A 25,081-nucleotide genomic window follows, 5' to 3' on the forward strand; every position below is an offset into this window, starting at 1 on the left:
GTATAAAAGACCACGGGGCTTACCCAGCCTTGTCCCCAGTGGGCAGGAGCTCGCGCTCCCTTCTTGACGTACACAGCTCCACGCGTGTAACCTGGACAGACACCAAATTTTAGGAGACTTCACACAGGGATCATACCTCACTGCATGCACTCCTTTTCTTTATCAGGTGAAGTATAAATGTTTAGTCAAAGATTTAAGCAACTATTGACTACTATATAACTGTAGACTGTAGTGATATAGTTGAACTTAGACACTTGTTCATTGCTGTTATTCTCTCATTCTAAGTGAGCCTTGTTGAATGAAGAGATGCGGTGGTGTGTGCTAGTGCTAGCCACAGTTGCCTTGTGCCCGGCCACAGCCAGTGAGAAGATGGGGTCCAGTGATCCGGTGGATGTGAGCTCGTTCACTGCAGCTGAGAGCTCCAGGGTGAGCGGCACCTCTGGACCGGGGCTCCGCGGCTGCCCTGGCCGCTGTCGGTGCGAAGTGGACGGACTGCTGCACCGGGTCGATTGCTCGGACCTGGGACTCCAGAGAACACCAAGCAATATCAACGTGTTCACTTCTTACCTGTAAGTGATGAACTTTTTCTATATTATGTTCTCCAGCAGCGCGCTCGTGCCACTCCATGCTCGCGCGTAAACGCAGCGTGCTCTGGTGAGAACCGTGCACCTGCCTCTGCACTCTTTACGTAACGTGTAGGCATCACGCTGGGCTTAACTTGTTATTTATTTGGCTATGGTTGTTTTCTAAGTAGCAAAATTCAGTGTGTCAAAGAAATGCCTCCGTCTTGGTAAAGTAGCCTCCATGCCTTGTACCTGCGCTTGCAGTGGTCACTTTTACATAACATTAAAAAGCCACTTTCAGTTCAGACGAACATCTGTTTAATCCAAACTTCAAGAGATGTGTCAATATACATATCATAGCAGTTACAGCACTTCAAATTATCCAGTTTGAATGTTTATTATTTGTTGGTAAATGTTGAATGAAAAAGCAGTGACTGATTTTTTGTATCCTTCATCTGTGTCAGTAGTTTAGGATCAAGAAACAAACTCAGATTCAAAACAATATTTTATATAAAGAAATACAATCAGACAGACAGCAGCCTCATACACTGTCCATAAAGAGGATACTTCAGGGGGGTAATAGTTACTTCAGCTTCTGGTGTAGTGGTAGAGGGCTTCAAGGACAACAACAACAACAACGAAAACAAAAACCCCTAAATAACTCTGTTATTCTATTGATTTTGCTGTAGTTACTTAGCTGCAGAATGGCTGTCAGGGGTAAAACAATTCAAGCTCTTGGTTCTCAGAAATGGCCAAGGACTGTGTTCACAGCAGTATCCACTGGCTGTTTTCTGTGTTAAATCTTTTCTAAAGTGTGAAACTGAAATAAATTCAAGGCCATTTTCTTCCTCAGCAGGTGGCCCACTCTGGCAGCACCATTACATCACTGTATTGTGTGTGTAGAGAGACCTGCCTGTCTTGGCTGCTGTCTAAAGGTGGCACAATGTCCAGGATTTAAATTTCACTCTCATTAAAGAAACTTTCGCAGTAGTGCGCAGTGTGTGTATGTGCATTAGACAAACATTTAACAAAGGGCATTCATTAACACCCCCCCCCCCCCCCCCACACACACACACACACCCCTACACACACATACACACACACTGTCACTCAAAGATCCATTGTGGCTTTATTAAGATCCCAATCAAGAATTTAAACATAAATATCTTTGTAGATACTGAATATTTTATCAATGCAAAAACAGCACCTGTATCTAACCTGTTGATCACAGTAAAAAAAAAAAAAAAAGGTTAAAACGTCTTGTAGCTCCCTAATTGAAAAACATGCAGACCCCTTTTGTCTGAATGTGCACTTTCGCTCTACAAACACCAAATGGCCCCATGTAATGCCCCCCTTTCAAACACCTGTTGCCATTAGACTAGTGTCCAAAATGGAGCTTTTCTCAGGAAATGCAGAAAGTGATCTGAGACAGACAGACATGAGGGAGAATCAGTTTACAATCTCCTTCTGTCCATCTCTCTATTTGACCGCATCACTGTGAATACTGCCATCTGTCAGTGTCTTTGTGTGTGTACACTCGCTGCATGCCTAAGCAGAGCTGTGTGGCTGCTCAGTGGGGCTCAAAGTGCTGCTGTTCTAACTCAGGAATGCTCAAGGACTCATTTGAACTGACTTGATGTACTATGTGACTTGATGCACTGTTCATATGAAGCATTTTGGAGTCAATCACTGTTACCCTAAGTCTTCAGTGTTGTTATTGTGCAGACACTCGACCTCTTCCACAGTTGCATGTCTGCTCCCATTTGGAAACAGTCTTCTCCCCGTGCATGTTGAGTCATGTATTTGAAAAGCCCATGCCCCTCTAATGGCCCTCTCTCATAGTCCAGGTGAAGACGGGCTGACCACTTACCTGTTCAAGGTATTTGACTGTGTAAATAAGAAGCTTTATCACTTGCCTTGTCTTTCAGTTTTCCTAAATTCAACAAAGCACCACCAGCCTGTGATATCCCAATACTTTGACATTGATGGATTTTCAATGTGCCCTGGTTTCGATCTTTTACCGTTTCATATTGTACACCACTTAGAGAGAGATGTCTGTAGGTTTTCAGTCTGTCTTTTCTCGTCAAGGGGCTGCTCAGTCCGCCAGCACGGTTGGGGTACAAACCCCCTGTGCTTACTCACCCCAGGAGGCCCCCATTGACCCGCCCCTCAAAGAATCAAAGAAAGACCGAAAATAGTGAAAGAAGGCAGAGAGAGGCCTCGCTGTCACACACCGCCTTCAAACTACACAACCTCCTTTCTTTTCTTTCTTCGGGTTGTCTTTCTGCTGCCATAGACATTTGAATAATTGCCTGATATCCATCACTTTGAGACACAAAATGCAGAGAAAAGACAACATACATGCAAAATTCAACCAGATTTGTATGCAAATGAATAATGTATGTCTAATGTATTATGTTCAACTTTTCGTGCTTTCTTTTTGTTTACACCATCAAAATATTCAAGTACAATAACATAAAGTCACCATACTGCAGCCCAAAGCTACAGTTATTTTATTGCAGTTTTAAACACCGGCATCCATCTATTTATAAATGATATACAGGCTTAAAATGACTATTTGACCAAATCTTGATAAAATGAATGTCTATTGTCTAAACACACTTCGGTCACTGGAGGGTTGTAAAATGGTCGTAATAGAAGTAATGTTTTTAGTGTGTGCGTGTGTGCTAGCAGTAAATGCCAGTCAACCATAGCACTATTAGTCTGCAGTGGGCGAAGGAACTTTCTCTTAAAATACACAAAATAAACCATGTGGCCATGACTGGACTACCTGTTGACAATGCTGTAAAGCGACAGGCCCATGCACACATTAACAAGGTTTATGGAGTGTCAAAACTAGTGCCTTAACAACTGGCATATTCAACTGTGGGCACACCCTGTTGCAAGAATGTGTGCCCTTGTATGTGGGTCTCAAACTCTTGTTTATTTTATTGGGACATATATTTCCTCCAACATTGCAACATATTATTTATACTTTGCGAGAGAAACCTGTGCTTAAGTAAAGCTATGTCTTTGTTGAAAGAGTTTTCTGTCTGTGTTTGTAGTTCCTCTTGTTGTGGATAAAATTTTGTGGAAATGGAGTAAATGCACTTAAAAAGGAGAGACAGGTTTTTGTGTTTGTATGTGAGACAGAGACAGTCTGTCTAGGTTCCTTTCAGACCTGATCCCTCCTGAGTGGAAAGATGCTACTTGCTGATATTATCATGTGGCTGAAATTAGACTCAGATAAGGGTCGAGGAGAAAGAAAGAAAGAAAGAAAGAAGAGGAAAAGAAAAAGAGGAGGCCAGAGCCCATGAACCAACTCAACAAATGTGGCCCTTGTCTATTGTTGGAAATGATAGATCTCGATGATGCATTCGTGGGTGAAGTGTCTTGCCCATGGACAGGATGTATTGGATGGGACAGGGAGCTTTGTCCCTTGGTGATAATTATGATGATACATTACTATAGATTTTTTTGATCTTCTTACTGTTTCGTTCTGTATATACTTTGGCCGTGACTTGACACCTGCATTTGTTTTTTATCATTACACCGTTGTGTATTACAAGGCTATGAATGAAACTGTTATGCTTATTATGAACAACTCATGAGTGCAGCTAGGGTTAGATATGGTCAGAGATCATGAGATACTTAATAGTTTTGATAACTTTTGCAAGAACCATACATTACTCTCTTTTAGTTGACTAATCAATGCACAGGGCATGTCTTGTGACTGCAGCCCTTAAAACTATGCTGAATTATTCCTGAACTCGTCAGACTCATACATGAGTTTGTAGGTAGCCTTTTTTCACTTTAGGTTGTGAACAGAAGTCTGTTGATGTCTGCAGTGAGGAGGGAAGTCGAGGTCTTGTTTTCTGTCGACTTCCAGTAACTTCCACTCCTGTAGTTTCTGTCACTCGGGTGTGTGTTGGCCCCGGGTCTTATGGCGTCAGGCAAAAACCTCTCTGTGAGAATGTTTGCATTTGAGCAAATTTACCTCAAAATCAACTCTGGTCTAGACTCTCCTGAGTTGTTTTTAATTAAACGATTTAATTATAATTAAATAAGACGTTACTATAGATTTGTGGCTTTGTTATGCCAGTGCAATTCCATCACCAGCATACTTTGTGATTCCTCGAGGCAGTAATGTGAGAGACAGGTCTATATGGCACATTAGTCTGGGCATTTTAACACAGACCTGTGTCACTCAGTCAAATAGATTAAGGTCAAAGAGGTATATTTAATTTTAAGATATACTTAATTTGTCTGGATTTGATCCATCCCCCAATGAAGCTGGGGCAACCTGTCAGGAGTAGTGGCCACCCGATGACTTATCTCTAAACATGATATAAATGTTTTACTCATGACTTCTTTTGATTTTCTGAAAATTGTTGTATTATTAGCATGCTTTTATTTATTTAATAAAATACTCAAACTCAAAAACATTCACCTGTTTCTTTCTTTTGCAGGGATTTGAGCATGAATAATCTGACCACATTGTCCAGTGGAGACTTTTCCAATTTACACTTCTTGGAGGAACTGTGAGTACTAAACCACTCACACATGCCACGTACCAACATGTTTGTAGATCACTGCTCTCAAGACATCCCAGTATAATTGAAACAATCTTATGTTGTTTGGTGTTGGAGAATGGTACAGGATGTAAATTTATCTATTTGAAACTACTAGCTCCAAAAACTGTTTGTGAAACTGATAAGAGGGTATAGTAGTATATGTGATGGGCAGTCTCAGGTGGGTGATACAAGCACCTGACACAAGTCAGGTGAGTATGAGTTGGTAAGGAGCTCAGGTATCTGTGAGGATCTGATATGTAACCCCATCTCTCTTCAGCGAGAGCCGTGACATATACGAGCAAATTCATACCACAGCCGAACAACTGAAGTGAAGGCAAGATAAGGCCTGACCCTAAAAAGACCTCAACACGACTCTGCCTGCATGGCTGCCAGCAGTGTGTGTTCAAATGTTTGTTTATGTGCGTGTGATATTTGTCGCTACGGTGTGAGAAATGTCACTATGGTGATCGGACACCACCACTGAGGTACAGAGGTGCATGCGAGGTGCATGGCGGACAGGCTAAACTCAAAGTGCCCCATAAAAACACACACAGACCTGTTGCAGCCATTACAGCAGCATGTTTTCAACAGGAATGACCCCTCGGGAAGTCCATCTGTACAACACATTAACATTGCAATTCTTCATGTAAATACTCTATGCCGGGAAGAGGTTCTATCCCATAATCATATAATTTATAGCACATTCAAAATCAATTACCAAGAGATTTTCTTTAATGCTTTTATTATTGCTGAATGGAATTTAGTAGACCAACAATAGATTGACCAACACAACTGCAATCCATGTGTTTAGCATGCAAATGCAAAAAGTGGGGACATGACCATCATGTCTTTATATCTTTTATACATCACTGCATACTTAAAGCTATGGTATATAAAAAAAACATAATGTAACAATGCATTTCCGTTCTGTCTGTTCCTTAGGCGCCTTGCCGGGAATGATCTTTCTTTCATACCAAAAGGAGCATTTATGGGTCTCTATAATCTCAAGGTCTTGTAAGTATACTCATTATGTAAAATACTTCACATAGGCCTGTATAATTATTTTTAGAAGTTACTGATTTGACCCGCAACAGCCCAAATCTTATTGTGTTACCAAAAATAACAAAATTTCCCCTCTGGTACAAAAAAAGTACACACAATAAATACTGAGCCCCCAAAACTATTATTTCTTGAAACATAGGTCAATGTCATAATTTTTATACCTAAGTTCACAACATCTAGAACACATTTACTAAGAGGATGAAGCAATAATACATATGACCAGTGAAATACCAGAGTGTCATTGTTGTTTTTTTGTACCAAGGATGCTTCAGAACAACCAGCTCAGGTCGGTCCCAGACGATGCCTTCCACGATTTGCACAACCTTCAGTCTCTGTGAGTTGCACATGCACACATGCTCAGGTATAGTTTTACTATAATTACGGAGCGCTATTCGCCTGAGAGAAAGCACTGTCTGCGCTGCATACATTAATTTACCCATGCATGTGTGGGTTTTGTGTGAGTAAAGAATTCCTTTCCACTAAAGAGTAAAATGAGAGTTGCATTTGTGGAGATAAGCTATAAGTAGAGGGACGTCTAAGGTCTCCCTCTCGCGGCTGAACTTATCTGATGGACCATTATGTGAAGGCCCATCCTACTCTTCTCCCTGTGCATGAACAGTGCTGCTTTTGTGAAGACAGACAGACTGACATCTCCTTTAGTTGGAATGGGACACTGACCAAGTCCAATGGGTACCTGTAAAAAAAAAATTCAAGTCATTGATAGATCACAATGTTTTATTTGATTCAACATGAACAGCACAGACTAATAACACCTTTAAAACTATAAAAACATGTCAAATTTATTTCTCCAAGGATGAACTCTGATGGTCCAAACCAAATGCTTTTACTGCCAGAGGATTGGCTATGACCTTTCAGTTAAAAAGGCCCAAGCATATCTTTGACAATTAGAAATGACTGAATCTTGGTCTCGATTATGATTTGATTAGTCACACAGCCCTTCTTACTCCTAGTTATTGTTTTATTGACCAAACCAATTACAGAACCTATAACTCAAATAGCTTTACTTACATCCCTTTGTAACTGCAATGAACATGTGAAGTTCTTACATTATGTCTCAAATGTCATTCAGAGGATTTCACATTCTTATGTTTATTAAATCTGAAGATGTTAATTACTGCAGCTGCCAGCTGTCGAGCTACGTAAGTCCACAATAGTAAACTTGTGTCCTTTAAAATTTGGCTAAAGAGCATTTGTCTAGTTGAGTAGTGCTCATGCAGCCTATTGGCTATGCCTTTGACCTGCTCAGACACTTGATCTATAATGGCACCCTTCAATGGTTTTAGAGAAACTTGAGGGCTCTTTTGCAACAATGCCTGGTTTAACATATTAACATGAGTATTTGGTTTAGTGCTGACCTCCTCTTGTACCTTGCAGACGTCTGGATGCTAACCACATCTCCAATGTTCCCGCTGGGTGCTTCTTGGGCCTCAGGTCTCTTCGACACCTGTGGTTGGATGATAACTTACTCACTGAGGTCCCTGTGGCTGCTCTTAGTGAGTTACCTGCTCTGCAAGCCATGACACTGGCCCTGAACCAAATCAGTTATATCCCAGACCATGCATTTAGCAAGCTGAGCCGACTGGTGGTCCTGTAAGTATAAAACAAATAATCCTAAGTAACTTGTAGATGCAGAAATGTACTATGTACTATATATATGTGTGTGTGTGTGTGTGTGTGTGTGTGTGTGTGTGTGTGTGTGTGTGTGTGTGTTGGGAAATATTGTTTTTCAAGTTGACAAATATCGATGGCTTTCAATATTGATGTCATGAAAATAAACAAGACAATCTTGTAGTCAGTGCCATTTCACACATAACAACACATTTCTTTCTGAGCTCTGCGACAAACCCTATGCTCTGCTTTAACAACAGAGTATTGGCTGTAGACCTGTTTAATAAAAGCACCAGCAGATCATGATAGAATCTTAATTTGATTAAATTCAATGAATTACCAGGTCCTATGTGAATATATGTGTGTAAGTGTCTATAGATGGTTGCTAGGTGTTTTTGGCCACATTAGGGTTGACTGTAGTGGCTGTCCCTGTCCGTCTGAATTAGCTCATTAATAACATGCAAAAACTGTATTTGTTCATCTGTCTGTGTGAGAATGTGTGTGATGGCATTGAGCGCGGCAGCATTAAAGTCTCCTGTCATTTCTTTTGTCCAGTCAGCTTGAAGCTAATTTGCATGAAATTACCAAAAGAAAAAAAAACCTTCTTGAGGGGCCCCGGGGCCTTTTTCAGAAGACACACACACACAGCCTTTGTCCGCTTCATTAGTCCATCAGCCTCTCTCTCTCTCCCTTCAGGCATCTCAACAACAATAGGATCGTTTCCATGGGGACAAACTGCTTCCACGGGCTGCACAGTTTGGAGACGCTGTAAGTTTCTGTGTTTTGGGGAAGCACTCACAGGCCAGGGTTGAGCTGGGGTCACAGTGAAGGGGCACCATTTCTGTTATGTTTTGTTTTTATACTAAACAAAGAAAAACATAATGATATGCACGTGTTATTCATAAATCTTAACACTTGGAACCACAGTTTGAGAATCACTGATTTAGGGTATACAACTTGTTGTTGATGTTGAAGTTGAAGTGAAAACATTCAAATGTAAACCATACATCAGATCAGTATAATGTCCTTAAAATGTGTGATGGGAAAAACAAACACAGGACTAAATATTTTTTAGAAAACATAATCAGTAACTGGGGAAGTTTTTAGTAAAAGTCTGTTTTGATTACAAATAGAACAATATTTATACATGCAGTCAAGATTTCACCGATTTATGCTGTATTCTACAATATACTTTTTATTATGTTGTTCAGTAATTGATTTAGTTTTCTGTAAAATTTTAACACGTTCTGGGATTTCCTTTTGTCTCATACAAAAACATGAAAATCTTGCATACTTTGGGTTAAGTCGTTTCAGTGAAAGCATGTGATGAGATTTGGTTATTAGCTGGAGTCAGAGCAGATTAACCCGTGTGTTTATATTGGTGTGTGTACAATCAGAGAAATGTATGTGTGTGTGTAGAAATGTTTCTGTTTGCTCAGTCAACCAGAGAGGCACTTTTAAACACACAAACAGACACTGCCTTCATTTGGAAATACTTTTACGTGTTTGTGTGTGGTTATGTCGACGCTGTGTGTGGCCCTGCCTGTAGCCACTATGCTAATCATAATTACTGTTCAGCAAACTGTATACCTGTATGGTCAGCAATAATAAACCACACCAGAGATTCAAGTCCATTCGAAACTTCGAACACAAACAGACCTAAAAACGGAAATGAAATCATAGACTCTTACAAAACGCACAAAACACACAGCAGTATCTCAGAATCGGACCTCCTTTGAGAGAGGTGGGGGTGTACTCTCAGTGAAATCCAAATTTGTGATATTTAATTGGGTGGATAATACAATTTTTGTTTCTTATTTTTAATAAACAGAATATTGCAGCATTTAGGATTTTGTGTATTTTTCCATCTAATTGATATACTGCAATACTAAACAAGCCATTTCTTCCATTTTTAGTAATATATATTTTACACTAGTATAGACCGGGATAATGTTACATCAAAAAGACTCGTGCAGATCTGACTCAATCAACCCTCACATATTAAACTTTCATTGTATCACTTTGCGGTATTACGACTCATCCCCTTAACATGAACTTGAACACAAGAACCAGACTGAAACAATTTCAATTTAATGGTATTTTCACAGCGTGGTACAGCTGTGTGTGTGAGCCACCTGCATCACAGAGATGGATGAGAGAGCCTAATTGAAGCCATGTGCTGACTCCAAAAATGCTCTAGTCTCTGTTGGTGATGAAAGGAAAGAGAAGAAACAGTTGTGGATTCTTTAATAAATGAAAATGATGGAAAAAGTATTATGTTTAACTTCAAACTTTTGATTTGACTGTTTACATGAAACACATGCCAGGCCCATCTACTGCTCCCATTGTCTTTTTCTTTTTTTTCCTTTTTTCTTTTTTTTTAACTACAAAATATAGCTTTTAATCTAGCCACCAAAGTCAGTCCCAAGCCTGGATAAATGGAACAAAAAGCAATGTTTAAAATGTTTTGAATCGGATGCCGCAAAAAAATATTTTCATCATTTTATTACACATCTTTTACATCAGTTTTCAAAATCAATTTATTTATTGTGTAAAGGTCCACTGTCTTTCTTTATTTCCTCAGAGATTTAAACTACAACTCTATGATGGAGTTCCCTGTTGCCATTCATTCTCTGAAGCACCTTAAAGAGCTGTAAGTAGAGTGTGAAGAGATATGATTTACAGTATGTCTTAAAAGGCACGATAATGTTAAAGAAATGCCTGAGAATTTTGTACAAATGTGAATGTGAGCATGATTAAAGTTATAACTAATATGTGCTGTATGCTGTTCAGTGGATTTCATAGCAATAATATCCAGTCCATCCCAGAGCATGCTTTCACAGGAAACCCATCACTGATGACAATGTAGGTAACTGTGAATCTCAGAAACACCAATATGTTAATATTTTAAATTATATTGTCTCATTTTATCTTTCTTAGATTTTTTTATGACAATCCAATTGAGTCTGTTGGTCGCTCTGCTTTCCAGAACCTCCCAGAACTACGAACATTGTGAGAAAATACTATTTGAAATCACAAGTATTATTTATTATGTCAAAGTTCTACAGATTTTAAGATTTTTTTTCTCTTTTAGATCTCTGAATGGAGCAGGAAATCTTACAGAGTTTCCCTATCTGACAGGAACTGCAAGTTTGGAAAGTCTGTAAGTCTTTACTCATACAGTAACCCCATCCTAGATCTAATGCTGACCCACAAACGTTAGCCTTGGTTTGTTGGACAAAGGAGCCATAATGCTTCACTCCAATTTGACCACACAGCCGCACACAGAGGAATGTTCCTCAGTGTTTGCTGTTGTATTCAACACCTCTGTGGCCTTGAGCACCAAACTTCAAATCAAAATCATGTCACCACCATTATTATTCTATCTGATGGACTGTGAATTTTTTTATTTGCTGCTCGCCCCAAAATCAAAAGCCTTTTTTCTCTTGTATTAACTTGGTATTCTTGTTATAATAAACACATGCCCAAAGTTTATTTTCTTGTAGTTTTCCATTTAAATCTTCTTTCTAAGGGGCTGTATGCATGAGCAGTAACCTTACCCTGAACCACAAAGTGGAAATAAAAACTCCAACTAAACAAACCTTCACACATTCTTGAACTTTCTGCTTCACTGATATTTTACTGGTTTGCACTTATGAATGATCCCTCCCAACGTCAATGACTCAGTGTTCACGCTGTAGATATGAGCTAAAAGTGGATGACACCAAAACTCGCTCAATATTGCTACAACTTTTGACAAGTCATGAGTAAATAACATAGTACACACTTAGAAGCAGTAAAATTGTACTTTTTCTGGTTGAGGGTCCATCACCTGCTTATTTTTCCTTTATACCTTTCTCATGAAAATGTTATTGCTTTGCCTGGAATTTTCCACAGATCACATAATTTGTTCAACTATGGCATTTTTATTTCCAAATACTTTGAAGTCACGTGTTTGTTCCCAATTAGATTGATTCATTTTATGTGATGTTGTGGACCATTCCAGGTAAAATAATAATAAGGTTAAGAGCTATACACTTGAAGGACTCTCTAGAAAACTTACATAGTGCCCATAATGTCCATTACTTCTATGTCAAATGTAAACCTTAAAAATTGCATTTGTTTATCTAGAACCATCACTGGAACGAAGATTACCTCACTACCTCCATCAGTTTGTGACCAACTCCCAAACCTTGAGCTGCTGTAAGTTCAGTTAATTTACTGAAGCAAAAAGCACATGAACTCTGCATTATAATGGACTACAGTAATTTCTAATCATCATTGTGTCTGTCCACAGTGATCTCTCATATAATCAGCTCCAGACCCTGCCCGTCTTCTCTGGCTGTGAGAGCATTCAGAGCATGTCAGTATTGTTGCATTTTGCTTTTATCTTTTAAGTGCTTTATAAAGTACATTACAGATGTTTGATTTGACACCTTCAAACCCATAAAACAGCATGTTTATTTAGTCTGCTTTTCATCTACTTCTTGCAATTTAACTTTTGGTGTAACCATGACAACCAATAAAGTATAGCCAGCTGTGCATTGTGGGAATAATTAGCACTGATGCGGTGGAAGAGGACCACTTAGAGACACAGACAATAGTTTCATACATGTAATGGTGATACAATGGAAATATACAAGTGACTATAACCTTATATTTACAGAGATCTACACCACAATGAAATAAAAGAGCTGGAAGAGAACACCTTCCACGGCCTGATGTCACTGCACTCGCTGTAAGTACAAAGTGCAATACACACTAATACACACAAGTTGGATTTCCCAGCTTTTTGGGGACATGATATTGACATTTATTTCCTGGAGACTTATTAGTTGCTACATGTCAAATCTTAACCTAAACCCCAAGCTTCACCTACTTTAACCCATATCTGAACTTCAAATCATGTTGTTGATCTAATAATAAAGGAATTATATCAGTGGGGACCTGATTTTTGTCCCCATACGTGAGACAGGTCTCCATGATGTGTGTATATACAAATTTTGGTCCCGGCACTGTGATAAATACTTGCCCACACTAGTGCACACCACTACACAGTAAATTACAGCTGGGGCAGGGATCCAGTGGTGCCTTCTGTAAGTACTTCCAAATGGAGAGTGGGGCTGCTCCAGGTGGTCTACTCACTGATGAGACAGGTACGATGCTGTCATGTGGCATGCATTCAAAAAACTATCAACACATGGTTCCACATGTTGAGCTCACATTAAACTGCCAGGCTACAAGGATGCAGGCTGACAAATGTTAGTGCCCCAGAAGATTATTATCATAGACTACTAGCAGTGCAAAACACAATTACTAATTTGTTGGAAATAAACTTTTGCTTTGTCATTTGTCCTCACCGAAATCTGGTCAGCTATAATCATAAACCATTTATATAATATAATAATATAAATATGTCCTCTTTTTAGTGATTTGTCCTGGAACAAACTTTCATCTGTGAAGCCAAACTCCTTTTCTGCCCTCCCTGCACTGACCAAACTGTGAGTGATTTGTATTTTTTTACCCTTAAATTAAATAAATAATAATAGTAATAGTATATTTTATGTGTTATTATGTATTTCTTATGCTTTTATTCTCTCTATAGTGATCTATCCTCCAATCACATTGTTGCCCTGTCTCTGACCAGCCTGTATGCTCTGACTCACCTACGTTTGTCTGGAAATGATCAACTAATGGAGCTGATTCCACGAGAGACCCTGCCCAGAGTCAGGTGAACTAAAACATGTTGTAATTTAGACATTCAAAGTATTTAACCAAAGACACATTGCAGCATATCTATGATTCACTTGACATAACTTCAACATGAAAGCACAAACAAAACAGAGTGTGCTGTGGTGTTGGCCCAACATAGAGGCTGCAGGGAAAGATGACATCACCACCATCAAACATATAGTGAGAGTTTTAACCAGGGCAGAAATGCTTTTACTGTTAATTGTGGATTCCCTATTGTTATACTGGTATCACTTGATCACAATTTGGTTTGCTTGAAGTATAGAGGTTTAAAAACTATATCTTGATTATAAATTTTAAATACAATTTTAACTTTACCAAAGCTTGTACTGTACAAATTGTAAAAATTCTTCTTTTCAGGCCATCACTGATGCATTTGGGTCCATACTATCAGCAACTCAGGCCAATGTTGTGGTTGTTTACTTACAACAAATGGGTTAATCAATATTCATAATATACTTGTACTGCCCCCCTTTGCACACAAGCCAAACGTGGATTTAAAAGTTGATTTGTATAGATTACATGCTAAATCCATACGGTTTTTGCATTTATATGTGTGTGTGCAGAGTGATGGAGTTACCTTATGCTTTCCAATGCTGTGCCTTTGTCTCTTGTGAACAACAAGCAGCAGAGTCAACCTGGAGAAGAGAGAATGTTGACAGAGCAGTGGCTGAGTCTGGAGACACTATGTTCATTTCCAACCAAGGTTTATAGAGCACTACATTAATACAAGCAGCAATTTAACTACAGAGCGTATTTACTGAAAAGATCAATACAACAAACCTGCCTCCAAAAAAACTTCTCTCACTGTGTACATGTTGACAGACAGACCTAGATGTACTTTTTTGGTCATTTATTCATTACATATTTTTTCCTTCTGTATTATACAGTTGATCATGACTGGGAAGATTTTCTAATTCAGTTTGATGATGAACCAAAACTTCACCAGACGGTGCATTGCAGCCCCACACCAGGTAATTTATGAGTCTTCTCCTTCTACAAAAGACAACATGATTAAATCTCATTTCTTTGAACATCTTCCAGGACCTTTCCGTCCCTGCCTCCATCTTCTTGGAAGCTGGCTGATCCGAGGAGGAGTGTGGCTGATTGCAGCTATCTCATTGGTCAGCAACTGTCTTGTTGTTTCATCCATCTTCCTGGCCCCGGTCTCAATGGCCACCCCTTCTAAGTTGCTAATTGGCTTGCTGGCCCTGGTCAATGGTCTTTTGGGCGTGTGGAGTGGATGGCTGGCTGCAGTGGATGCCTGGACTTATGGCAATTTCTGGAGGTAACAATCAATAACTGCATTTTCACAGGGGAATAGAGCAGGTGAGGCTGGGATGGGTGTTTCCATTTGCCAAAATGAGTCGAACTGTGCCAGCCTCAGAGTCCTTCTGCAAAGTGGTTTAGCACAAGCAAGACATGCCTCCATACAGTGATTACAAGTCAGTGTGTGCACAACTGAACAAATGGATAAACACAGATAAAGTTGGCAATGCCTCTTAGCCAGTTTTATACTACTACCAGTTTTATTACTCCACCAAATCTCTCCTGACTGACATGGCCCCTTCACTACCGGCTTTTGGGAATTACTTGTTAAGTTTTGGTAAAACTGGGCCTCACAGTAGAGTCATATGGATGGTCAGCGTTTGTGGATTTAGATTAAAATATTAAGATAAGCTGTTCAACAAACTATTGGATTCAGCAAATCTAGACAGTCTTGTTGTGATAACCTTTGTGTGTATATGTTAAAGGTATGGCACTGCATGGGAGAGCAGCTATATGTGTGAACTCAGCGGCTTCTTGTACACCTTTGGCTCACAGACCAGCATATTTTTGCTCACCGTTGCAGCTTTGGAGCGATGCTTGACTTTCAGCACTGGTCATCACAAAGTACAAAGACAAAGTGGTGGTAAGAGTAGCATTTTTGATGTTTTGCATGTAGTTTTAAAGGTGCACTATGTAATTTTCGGATGGCGAATCACCACGTGCTTGTCTCTATGGAGATGTAGTTTATTTGTGAAAAATACTTCATAGCAATAGACTTGATTTGACTCAATGAAGAGTAGCAGGTAGCGTCACAAGGCAAAGTTACAGGTCAGATCTGTGGAGAGCCAACCTCAAACAAAAAAAGTTACATAGGGAACGATAGTTTGCAGTGTTTATTATAAATCATTCTATGTCATAATGTCTTAAACAATAACATTGATATTTTACTGTCTGATTTTGAACTTCTTGTTTTAAAAGGCCTTTCTTCACCTGCACTCTCAATACGACTTGCCATATTTTTGTGCTTCCTGCTGGGCTTGGCTATTACACTGCCCCCCCTGGTGGCTGGACACAGCAGCACCTCGCTCTGCTTGCTGTTGCCCTCCTCTACATCTTCTGCCTCTGTGGCCTTCTCAGTGTTCCTAGTGCTGTTGGACTCTCTGTGCTTTCTACTGATGATTCTGGCCTACGCACGTCTCTACTGTCAGACCAATAAGTCACTCCCCATTTCTGAAGAGGACGGGGCACTGACTCGACATGTGGCGTGGGTGCTCTTCTCAGACTGCCTCCTCTTCCTCCCAGTGGCGTTCCTCTCATTCTCTTCACTTCTTCACCTCCCGGCCGCTGGACCAGATGCTGCTAAGGCTGTGCTCCTGCTGGTGGCACCGTTACCCTCATGCGTCAATCCACTGCTGTATCTCCTCTTCAATCCACTTGCAAGAGATGAGTTAGCGACTCTGGCGAAGCATACTTGTGGGACCATGAGCACACAGCTGTCCATTAAAAACAGAGGAGCAAAAGGAACATGCAGGTCAAGTCCATTAGACACAAAACATGACGAGGATGCTGAAAAACAGTCTTGTGACTCAACCCAGGCCCTGGTAGCCATCAGAGGAACAACAGAAGAAGAAGAGCCAGACAATGGAAAGACTGAATCTCAACACACAGTCATGTTTATTGTGCCACATCATTGATCGGACACATTTTAACATATCAAAACAAATTTAAAACGTAGCATGATTGTTTTTAACATAATACATGCATTAAATTAAAGGAGATTTTACTTTTTTAAGTCCTTTGTTTACTACAGTAACAAAGCTATTCTACTGACTCCAAAAGGGTGTTTTTGGCCTCATCTCTCATTAATGTAGCATGTTTAGTCCTGTACACCAAAGGCAAATGATTCTTTGCCCTAACAATTTAATATTTTGTTTAACATGAAAAAGTCAATTGTAACACAAACATACTGCAGCAATGCACACAGGTGACATAGGCGCTTCAACGCCCCCTGTGTGAAGGACAGGACAAAATGGGCATTCATTTACATATTGACAGTTAACTCTGTTTACATTGTTGCCTTTTGCTTTTTATTGACATTTGACTAAACTTTAACTGATATCCTAGTCTCAAGAATTGGTCAAACATCTGCTGCAAACTGATGTGACTAAATATTTTTTTTTACCAAAACACACAGCAAATGTTCAACCAAATGTTTGAGTGCAATTACTGTGTTTTTATGTAGCTGTTATAAGTGTGTGAAAACTGAGGAGTCTATGTGACTTTTGTCACATCGTTGAGCTCCAAATGTATTTGTAAGGGTTGTTCTCTTCTAATTTAAAGAAAAGGTGAAACAACCCCTTTCCTCCCTAAATGATAATATCTAAGGTATATACAGATGATGTTTTGTAGGAATGACATTTTTCTTTGAGGGTAACTATATTCTGTAGTGGGCCTATTCCATCTATTTGAACTGCATACTCCATCTGTGTCTGGTCAATGAATGCAAAAAAACATATTTTCTGTTTCCTATTTTCTTCTAATTTGAGCTACTGTGACAATCCATGTTTATCATTTTTTTTACCTTGTAAATATGAATGTGAACCTGCATGCAGAAGAACCACACTATCTTTGTGGTTTGTACAAATGCTAATTGTACAGCCTGATCAGAATAGCAAAAAAGATAAAGTTTTGAACATTTCATGTTGACAGCTGAAACTAAAATGTAAAGCTGCCAAGTAGTTTAAATGTGTTGATGTTTCAACTGTTTGACTGTCCGCTGTGTGTGACAATTTAGTGGCTGCACTTTACTTGTGATCAGCACTTAAAAAGACAATAAAAACAAACTCAATAGGATGATAGTAATCCCTGCCTCGGTGTCCTTTTTGATTGAAAATAATAACAAAATGTTATAATATTTCTAGCATGAAATATTAGCCACACATTATGTGCTGTGTTGAGGAATGCTGTGACTCACTGAATGGTTACATTGTTTGCTGTGAGGCTGGTGTGAGTCATTTTTGTTCAAAATCCTGGTTATAACAAATATTCACTGATCCAACACAGCACACTTGATCTTCACACATGGGATATACAACTGCACAATTGAATTAGCCATTTACTGATACAGCCTACTGGTTACTTACTTATACTGATATGACAGTTACATTCATAAGCTAGATGAATTGAATATTATAAATCATTCTGTAATGTGTAAAATGTGGTGAGTGATTTCATTTCTGCCATACATTATTCATTGTTAGATGCACATAAGGCCTAATGAGCTAAACTTTCCAATAGAATTACTTTAGTGAATTTGTCTTTGCGATGTGAGGGTGAGCGGGAGGAGTGGAGATGTTGCATGGTTTAAACAATTGATGACTCACCTTTAAGTGAGGAGGAAAGGAACCACTAATTTAATTAACTCATGTTCTTTTTAAACTTGAGTCATGAAGACCCTTGTGAAGTCTGTCCAATGTTTAACGGAAGTAATAATAGAACACTCACATTACGCTACACCAACCACATAATTATCCACAATAAGTCCTATTAATTTGAATTATTAAAAGATGGTTGAAAAGAAACAGTTTGTAGAATCTGGAGTCAATCTGTTCTGTCAACATTCTGTTAAAACTTCAAGATTTCTTCAAGTAGTAGAAAGAAATACTGTTGAAGAAAGAAAAGTGAACATTTTTTGTGGTTCAATCATGTTTGTTTACATTGTTTGGGTTACCAGCAGAGTAGAGGAATAGTTTTAATAGGTGTATCCACTTGTGAACTTCATTTATTGTTAAATCAGGGATATTTGGTGGTCATGTGATTTATGAATGTTCCAAGGTTTTGGATAAAAAATTTTTTACATATTAAATTGTATAGCGGTGATGCTTCTTTAACAAATTTTTGTCAGTGTGATTACAGTGACCAAGCAGTATTTTTATCACTTTTAGCTGCCCTCCACCTCTCTCAGATGGGGGTATAGGAGATAGTTTTTTAAGCTGTTGATTGTGATTGTGAAAATCCAATCTTTTATTATTGGTCCATGATCTCACTATTAACACTAAAAATATGCAGATTGATGCCTATTAATGTATCAAATTTTAAAAAGTGTTAAAAGTATGAAATTTGGCTGTGTGTCAAACCTTCCAACTCAATGTACTGCAGGCTATCACAAGTACATAATCTTAAATTCCAACTCATTTGGTCCCATGACCCCAAAAATACTCAAGACTGCAGCTGATATGCCTGTGTTTCTGTGTACCCTTTTGTTAATCCTTTTAAATCTACATTATCTACTAGGTTTAGTCCAATTTTGCATCATGTAACTTTTTGGTGGAGGGTCCTGGTTGTCTTCATGAATATGTTAATGCTTTCCTTGGAATGTTCCACAGTATGATATCAAACATATTTATCTCCATTAGGGGAAGCAGGTGATGCCACCAGGTCAAGTTACAGCTCAGATCTATGGAGAGGCAAGTCTATTCACTGTTAAAAGGTAGACATTTGTCCTCTAGATTTGTATCTTTCAGTGCCACTGGGGCATTTTTGCCCCAGTGGCACTGAAAGCACCTGTAATTGAATAAGTGCAGGATATACAGTGGAACATTCTAGGCAGAACAATAACACCCTGACTCCCCACTCAAAAACTTACATAGTGCACATTGATTGAAGGAGATGGAGAAACTAGTTACAATGAGACTTGGCATAAGGCCATAGCATGGGCCATGGTCTTTATAGTTCTGATAAGAAAGACGTGATAAGATAAACGATACACAAGTGTCATTGTAGTTTAAAATTAAGGTTTCTTTAGAGAGCCTGCTACTTTACAATATCGGTGTTTCTGCTTATGTTTTCTGTGTAGTGTCTAAATGAAAGAAAATGCAACACTGAATCACTGGATGTAATATTCTACATGACGTACTTTTCCCCATACGGCCTGGTCTACGCTGCCCCCTGCTGGATGAACATCAGTACTGCATATATGGGAAATCACATTGTTGCTTTGTAGGATTCTTTGGCATCTGCTGCTGCTCTAAATAAATAGACACCAACAAACACTATTCTATCAACTTTTTTTTTCCCTATTTCGTTTTTTATTAATGTTATACTTAGCCCTCATTCTCTATATAGGCCTATACCATCGTCAACTCCATGGGTCCTGTCGTATCCTCTGCCATTCTACATTTCCTACTAATAATACTTTACTTCAAAACAAGGATCCGAACAATATGTTTAATAGTTTTCAATAACATGTAATTCATAATGCAACAACAAATAAAGCTGCTGTTGCATTATTACAGGGGTGATGTGGGCAGTTCTGGGGGTTCCTGTTAAAATCCTTGCGGCAAAGTTTTGCTCATGTTTCAAGTCTTTCAAGATCTGCCCAACTAGGTCTGTTAAAACAAGTAAAACTGAGTTGCAATAGTCGAGAACAGATAAAAGCATAGAAGATCATCTCCACATCAGTCTTTGACAACATTTTCTTCACTTTTGAAATGTTTCTCAGGTTTATAAGTTTTTGGTCAACTATCTCGAGTGACAAAAGACATAGCCTGGTCAAACACAACAACCCGGTTTCTTAGGCTGGTTTTACACACCACCACACCAAGATGTTGTAATTAACAAATTAAGCCATGAAAATAAGATCCATTTCAGGCACACCAAAACCAAAACTCCATGCTTAAACCTTACACATACGCTCAATGCTCTACAGACATGAGTGATGAGAGGGCAGGGCAGGTCAGTGGACTCTTTTATGGGAATTCCAGGGTTTGGGCATGGGAGTGTACTCTTTCATGATAACCTATGAAAAGAGAAACACGCTTATAATAACCTAAATTGCAGTATAAGCACTGATCCTTAAATTAAGTATTAATGGTTTATATATTATTGGTTGTGTTTGTTGCCACACTGTGTTTGTACATTACCCCCAGCAGCAAAGGGTTGTGACAGGCACTCCGACTCTTTCGTCATGTGATCCGACAGTCAGTAAAAAAAAACGAAGAGGTGTCACTCTGCTGTCGCTTTTTGACTGCGCGCTCGGGATCTTTGTAACGTTCAGTGTGAAGCGTCAGTGCGCACATAGACGATCTTTGGTGGCTAGCGGCTAACTTTGACTAGCACAGAGAGACGCCATTAGTTGTGAGAAAAAGCAGGTATTTTCACCAATCAATAGGGGATTACGTCGCGGTTACACACACTTTCTGACACGTATAGATCAGTATTAATATATTTTAGATTCCCTCATGTTGTCGACTCGGCATTCAACCAATTTACAGTTGTTTTTGTGAAGTCGGAAGCCAATGTAAGCTGCGCAGGAGTTCAGTTCCGACAGGGATAGCGTCTATAATAGCTAGTTAGCATCGCATCGGAAGTGTTTTCTTTTTTGTATTTCTGTAAATATTTTTCCTGTGATGGCGGCCGGTGGGGCTGGTGGTGGAAAAACCTACTCTTTTAAGGTGGTGTTGCTCGGGGAAGGCTGTGTGGGCAAGACGTCTCTGGTGCTGCGATATTGCGAAAACAAATTCAACGACAAACACATTACAACTCTACAGGTAAGAGACATGAAACAGTCTGTGGGCTTGTGTCTTTGGATAGGCCCGTGACAGCTACTCAGTATATAGATTAAAAAAAATAAAGTAAAAAGCTGGAGTATGGATGTTCTGCTGCTGTCATTTGTGCTTTGTTGTCCGACGAGTGAAAGCGGTGTTGTTACAAAATCCACTTGCCCTAATTGAAACATAAACCACTCCCGTCCAATCTGAGGTTTGAAGTAAACAAGAGACAGATTACTGTATGTATTACGTCTAAACCCTTGTTTATTGGTTGGATCCTACACATAGACTGTATACTGAGGTGAGACTGCTAGCTCTTGTTTTTATGAGGTCCAAAAATCATATTACAGATAAAATATCTGCATGTTTTAATGAAATTGGCTATATATACCATAAACTTTACACACTAGATATACCTCTAAAATATCAGTGTTTCAAAGTACCACTAAAACAGATCTGAAATGGCACTAAAAATAGACCTACCCCCAGACTAAAAATCATGCATGACTATACAGGTGGATGAGAAGTAGACATGAACCAGGACAACTTCAGTAGTAGACTAATAGTTGATTAAGTTGGTATCTATTTAAAGGTGCACTATGTAACTTTCTTTTTATCAGTCAGTGACTTGTTTGTCTCCATGGTTGCTAATGACCGTGGAGACAAACCATGACGTTTTTGCTTTTGCTGGAATGTTCCGTAGTAGCATTGATTAAACTTGTCCATCTTGCATTTATTCTTTTACATGTGTTTTTATAGCTTGCAATTACATTGAAAAACATGCATTCTTATTGTACCAGGCTTGCCTCTCTGCAGACCTGGCCTGTAACTTGTGGTGTCACCAGCTTATCTCCATGGAAATAGATACATTTAATGACACAAATTCCAGGTAAAGCTGACTTCATGAAGACAAACCGGTGGCATATGCCCTACCAGAAAAGCTACATAGTTTACAAAATGTAACTTTTTGTAAACTGTATTTGTAAGTTTACAAAAAGTTACATTGTGTAAACTTACCAATACAAAAAAATGGGGAAAAAAGCATCAGAGGAAGCCCGCTAACAGTGATGTGGATAGGAGTGTTCTTTTTTGTGTTTTGCTAGGTTTACTCCAGTCAAAAGTAGATTTTTTTTACCTCCCCAGTGCTTGGGGCATATCTCTGCTCCTGAGAGACAGGCAGTCTGCTTGTGAGAGCCTGAGTATCACTGCGTGTGTCACTTGCGTCAGAGGCCTCTTGCAAACTTGAGCTAGTGCCTGAAATCTGTTTTGTTTTAGTGTTGAGCTTGTTCTGGACTGTCACTGACAAAAATTTAGACATTCTTAAAATTTTTGTGGCGATGTAGTCCTACTTGATCTTTAGCCACATGTGTTTTTTGTAGTCATTGTCACATGAAATTTAATATTAAAATCTAATCTTTAATAATATGTTTATCTCACATAATTGTCAAATGACTGCATATCTTCAACTGTTTGTCACAAGTGTGTAATACTCCCTTATACAGCTCTGTCAGAAATAATCACACAGTCATAAAATATTTGTCACTGGTCCAAGTAACATTAAAATTAAATCAGTACAATTGATTTAGTGTGATATTATGCACCATTTGATCTGGTGCAGTTATTTAATAGTAACATTGAAAAGTCTTTGGTAATAATTCCTCTCACAAATACGGTTGACTGCCTCGTTACGTCAACAATAACCAGTGTGTGTACCTGAAGGTTGCTGAAGGTGGCCTGTACAATATAAGTCACTTAAAGACAGAATAGGTAACAGAGTTGTGCCTGTTTTTGCTTGCAGGCATCCTTTCTTACAAAAAAGCTCAACATCACGGGAAAAAGAGTTAACCTGGCCATTTGGGTAAGTAAAACACTAGTACCGGTATGTGTTTTTTATTTGATCTGAAATGAGTCTTTTCTTTAGTTGTGCTTTGCTTACATGACCTATTCTGGTTCATACAGGACACAGCAGGTCAGGAGCGCTTCCATGCATTAGGTCCCATATACTACAGAGACTCCAATGGAGCCATACTAGTGTACGACATAACAGATGAAGACTCCTTTCAGAAAGTACGTGTTCTACTGCTTGTTTTTTGCGTTCAGTTAATAGGTAACTAATCATAGCTTCCACACAATTTCGGCATCTTCCGTTTACATTTTTATTTTCATTCAGGTGAAAAATTGGGTGAAAGAGTTGAGGAAAATGCTGGGGAATGAGATATGCTTGTGTATAGTAGGTAAGAATACATTTCACTTTTTAAATACTAACTGTTGATGTCTTAAACAGGATCTGTTTTTCATATTCAAAGATGACTTCACTGATCAAAAACACTTTTTGTGTTTGTGTCTCCCTCATCTGTAGGTAACAAAATAGATCTGGACAAAGACAGACATGTTTCAGTGGAGGAGGCTGAAAGGTAAAGACTAAAGTAGTACTTGGTGATGTACTTGTGAATTGTGCTGCATAATAGTTGCTGTTTTGTCCCTATGTAGTTATGCTGAGTCAGTGGGAGCCAAACACTACCACACATCAGCCAAGTTAAATAAAGGCATCGAGGAGCTGTTCTTGGATCTCTGTAAAAGTAAGTAACTCATATTAAAGTTACACTACCACCCTGTCTCTATAGTGATATTTGCTCATTGCGTTGCCTCCAAGGAGAGAGAATTGCAGGTATTGTTTTAATCTATTCTAAAAATAGACATGGGAATTTAAATATATTACAATTTGCAGCTAGAAAGCTCCATATTGCTACTTGGAAAAAAGTAGTAATATACTGTAGCAAAAGTTGGAGCAATAATGATGTTATTTATTTTCTCATTTATGTTTGTTGCTTTAAAAGTACAGATAAGAAAAACACTTAAAGACTGGATTGATAAGCAGTATCAATAGTAGTGCCTTAGCCCTATACTTTTATAGTTGTTTCATAACTGCATTATCTTTTCAGGGATGATGGAAACAGCTCAGGCAGAGGAGCGGTTGAAGGGAAATGGTGCCAGCCAGTCGGCATCAAATAGACGAGGAGTTCAGATTGTTGACGATGAGCCACAGGCCACACCTGCTGGAGGCTGTTGCTCTTCTGGCTAAAAATTTTACATACATTTTCATATTAGCCTCTCACAATGTAAAGCAGATTTTCCGTCTGGTGTTCTACTCAAAAGAAGCCTCTGCTGCTAAGGAGCGTGGGATTTTTAATTTAAATTACATTATTCCATGTTCCCTAATATAAAATATGTAAATTATGTTGATTTTTGTCATTTCTTCAGAACCACATACATGAGGTACAAATCAAACACCTCTGTGGACAGTATTTTGTCAAAAATTCCCACATCTGTTTTAGATCGGGTGAAGTTTTTAATGACAAAAGACAAACGTATTTAAAAGTTTGCATAGAGGCTATAATTGTTTTGCCATAACTGCCATATATTCTAGGACTGGCATTACCCATTCATACTTTCTTGGCACCGGTTTAAATTTTTAGGACAAAATGAGTGAAAACGCATATGAAACTGCAGTAAATAAAGATAAGGAGATGCCATTTCTCTGCCTGAATGACAAGACACACAAACACACATACAGCTCATTTTCTTGTTTAAAGTCTGTAATGAAAGCATGTCTAATTTCTGTTAAACACTGTTTTAAAAAAATAAAATAAAACTGAACCGCTATTATTTAATAACTTATGTGTTT

General features: G+C 38.8%; 2 protein-coding genes across 3 annotated transcripts; both read left to right on the forward strand.

Annotated features, from left to right (window-relative positions):
• Positions 1–77: 77 nt before the first annotated feature.
• LOC117391271 (leucine-rich repeat-containing G-protein coupled receptor 5-like) lies at positions 78–17,697 on the forward strand. Of its 2 annotated transcripts, XM_055231540.1 has the most exons (21): positions 78–166; positions 286–569; positions 5,033–5,104; positions 6,080–6,151; positions 6,462–6,533; positions 7,595–7,810; positions 8,525–8,596; positions 10,413–10,481; positions 10,622–10,693; positions 10,769–10,840; positions 10,923–10,991; positions 11,960–12,031; positions 12,126–12,191; positions 12,495–12,566; positions 13,258–13,329; positions 13,434–13,559; positions 14,146–14,285; positions 14,470–14,553; positions 14,624–14,867; positions 15,334–15,491; positions 15,827–17,697. In XM_055231540.1, the coding sequence occupies exons 2-21, from the start codon at positions 307–309 to the stop codon at positions 16,540–16,542; spliced, it is 2,799 nt and encodes a 932-aa protein (XP_055087515.1). In that variant the 5' UTR covers positions 78–166; positions 286–306; the 3' UTR covers positions 16,543–17,697. The 2 variants fall into 2 exon arrangements, with proteins under 2 accessions (XP_055087515.1, XP_055087516.1); XM_055231541.1 differs by lacking the exons at positions 10,413–10,481; positions 10,622–10,693 and having other exon boundaries at positions 15,827–16,758.
• A 3,221-nt stretch (positions 17,698–20,918) lies between these two features.
• On the forward strand, positions 20,919–25,074 carry rab21 (RAB21, member RAS oncogene family). The gene is made up of 7 exons (XM_033989011.2): positions 20,919–21,396; positions 23,195–23,254; positions 23,356–23,463; positions 23,567–23,630; positions 23,756–23,810; positions 23,887–23,975; positions 24,339–25,074. Exons 1-7 carry the CDS (start codon positions 21,256–21,258, stop codon positions 24,476–24,478), a joined length of 657 nt encoding a protein of 218 aa, XP_033844902.1. The 5' UTR covers positions 20,919–21,255; the 3' UTR covers positions 24,479–25,074.
• The last annotated feature ends 7 nt before the right edge of the window (positions 25,075–25,081 follow it).

This window comes from Periophthalmus magnuspinnatus, chromosome 23 (genome assembly GCF_009829125.3).
Source record: "Periophthalmus magnuspinnatus isolate fPerMag1 chromosome 23, fPerMag1.2.pri, whole genome shotgun sequence".
NCBI lineage: Eukaryota > Metazoa > Chordata > Actinopteri > Gobiiformes > Gobiidae > Periophthalmus > Periophthalmus magnuspinnatus.